The sequence below is a fragment of the Notothenia coriiceps genome, unplaced genomic scaffold (genome assembly GCF_000735185.1).
Source record: "Notothenia coriiceps isolate Sejong01 unplaced genomic scaffold, NC01 NC01_scaffold00003687, whole genome shotgun sequence".
Lineage (NCBI taxonomy): Eukaryota > Metazoa > Chordata > Actinopteri > Perciformes > Nototheniidae > Notothenia > Notothenia coriiceps.
The window spans coordinates 420-3,464 of NW_011336388.1; the positions used below are offsets into that span (position 1 = coordinate 420).

Here is a 3,045-nt window from a genome sequence, read left to right on the forward strand (position 1 = left end):
ATTTACTTTGTAAGTAATTATGGGACGTATTTCTTCTTTCATAGCAATTTTCCTTCATACTTTATTGCTGTGAAATAGGTCTTAAATTCTATTCAAAGTGGTCTTAAAAAGGTCTTAAAAAGTCTTAAATTAGAGTTGGCGAAACCTGCAGGAACCCTGAGGAAGTGTTTCAGGAGAAAGAAATCCCATGTAGGGCTGCAGTTATTGACCATTTCATAATACAGTTGGGTTAATGTCTTCAATCTTTTTCCTTTTTTTATTTATATTCGGTCAACGTGCTTTTTTCATTTGCCTTGTCAGCTTTTGGAGGAGAGAAGTGGAAGACCAACGTCCTGCTGACAGCCTTCCTCTGCCCTGGGTGAGACAGCACACATGAGAAAAGAAAAGACTCAGCACCTGATCCTGTCCTTCATTAATCATAAATATCTCCCCCCCCCGTCTCCCCCCCCCCATCTCTGCAGGGTGGTGTTTGCAGATTTCTTTGTAATGAACCTGATCCTTTGGGGGGAAGGGTCTTCAGCAGCCATGCCATTTGGGACCCTGGTAGCCATATTGGCTCTTTGGTTCTGTATCTCAGTGCCACTCACATTTCTAGGCGCATACTTTGGCTTCAAGAAGGCAGTAAGTGAACATCCAATCATTCCTGATACATTTTTCTAATTGCGGTCATACTGTATACCCACAACAGCCCCTGGTAGAACACCACACACACAGACTGTAATATGCCTGATGGGAAATAACCCATATGCCTATTAATATAAAACGTTGTGCAATATACCCTTGTTCAATTTGTGTTTTTTTAAATGTATTTACAATCTGCAAACATTACTAGCCACTTCAATGTTTGTATATGGTCCCTTTAAAAAATATATACTGCACCTATCTGAATGTTTGATTCTCTCTCTTGTGACTGGTGTATTCAGGGTATTGAACACCCCGTGCGGACCAATCAGATTCCTCGTCAGGTCCCAGAGCAGTCCTTCTACACGAAGCCTCTCCCTGGTATCATCATGGGGGGCATCCTGCCTTTTGGATGTATATTTATTCAGCTCTTCTTCATACTAAACTCCATATGGTGAGAATGAAGGAAAAGTCTTCTGGCATGGAATACATCTTGAGGGGTCGTTTTTGATACTCAATTGTGTATATGTATATTTAAAGGGGACCTATTATGCAAAATGCACTTTTTGATGTCTTTTATACATAAATATGTGTCCCCGGTGTGTAAGGAGACTCACAAAGTTTCAGAAAATAGAACCCTCTGTCTTTTCCTCCTTACCCACATCTCTAAAAAAAAAAAAAAAAACGGGAGTGCAAATGAGCAGATCCAGGATTTGGCATAATAGGTCCACTTTAAGTATGTGGCTTACTGTTCACTCTATTCGGAGCTGTGGGGAGTCTGTAAAGGGTGACTCACAATCTGAAGCCTCAATACATTCACATGTAATAATAAAAAAACATTCTTCATATAAAAAGTAGGAAGCAAGATTATGCAACTGCACAAGCTTTTTCTCATCTTGAATATTTAGAATGAGTATGACAAATATAACAGAATAGGATCAAGAATACACACATTGTTACATGTGTCTTTAAACAAACTTTGCCCATACTCGTTTTCTATGATGTAATGGGACATTTATTTATTCGTTTTGAACTACATTGTAATGAAATATGTTTTATCAGTGGAACTGTCTCCATTACTGGAAATGACCTGGCTTCTCATTCAACTCTGACAGTATATGTAAACCCTCTAAAATATTTCTGATAGGAGGCAGGGGACTTTTGATCCATGTCATAGTGAACCCACCACAGAGGAAAGGCCTCAAGACAATGATCTGAAACCACAAAGGCAGCACAGTGACGATACCATGCAGTGATGTGTTTACTGGTTTGTACTGACTGTAGTAATCTGCGTTGTCCTGCAGGTCCCATCAGATGTACTACATGTTCGGCTTCCTCTTCCTCGTCTTCATCATCCTGGTCATCACCTGCTCTGAGGCCACCATCCTGCTCTGCTACTTCCACCTCTGTGCTGAGGTGAGCTGCAGATCAATGACACACAGAAATATCATTATCATCTTCAGGGATGATATTAATACTGATGTTTGTTTAAAAAAATCTATTGAGTTTAAATGTCACCAGTGTTTTATTACAATCATGGAATGAATGGAGCCCCTTTAAGCCCAGGAGCTTCAGACAGGAGGGCAACCAAAGGATGTCTTCATATTAGATTAGATTAGATTAATTATTCCTCATTTTGAAAATGTTTTGTTACAGCAGCTTAAATAAACAGGTAACATATACATGTCATCAGTAGAAGATAGATATCTATAGAGAATTTAGATCAAATAAATATAAATATACAATATACAGTCATTTGCTATTCACTATAATACACCAACCTTCCACTAACAAAATATAAACATAGGATTCTAAATACATTATACAAGTGTACAAAGTAGTTGCAGTTTTAAATGACCATTTAAATGCAATAAGTCACATTGTGAGAACAAAATAATTGAATGAATGAAAACAGGGTGGAGTCTGGTAATTTTTTTAATAGAAACTTAAAGGTGACCTATCATGCAAAATGAACTTTTGTACGTCTTTTATACATGAATATGTGTCCCCGGTGTTCCAGAGAACTCACCAAGTGTCAGAAAACACAACCCTCTCTCTTTTCCTCCATACCCAAATCTCTTAAAAAGGGGCTGCAACGGATCGGATACAGACTGATCCAGATTTGAACACTTCTATGACGTCACAGAAGTGGCGCTACGGCTATTGGGCCAACTCCACCAATCAGGAGACAGCCACGGACTTTGCCGTTCGAAAGCGCTGGAGACGCTGTAGTACATATGCCAGGCCTGTAGATGGTGCTGTTCTCACAGAATCAGCCCATGAAAAGACAGTGTTAAATTGAGCGAAATGAGGAATGGCTAAAATGCATGATTTGTTTGGTATTTTGAAAAATAAAAATAAATATGCCTTATATAGGTATGGTCCTACACTATATTATTCAAATATAGCATGATAGGTTCACTT

General features: G+C 38.8%; 1 protein-coding gene across 1 annotated transcript; it reads left to right on the forward strand.

The window, feature by feature from the left end:
* Positions 1-300: 300 nt before the first annotated feature.
* On the forward strand, positions 301-2,166 carry LOC104941670 (transmembrane 9 superfamily member 2-like; the record flags this gene model as incomplete). The annotated part of the gene is made up of 4 exons (XM_010766803.1): positions 301-358; positions 462-621; positions 924-1,075; positions 1,926-2,166. Coding segments are annotated over 4 exons (611 nt in total), but the record flags the coding sequence as incomplete, so codon positions are not given.
* Positions 2,167-3,045: the final 879 nt, after the last annotated feature.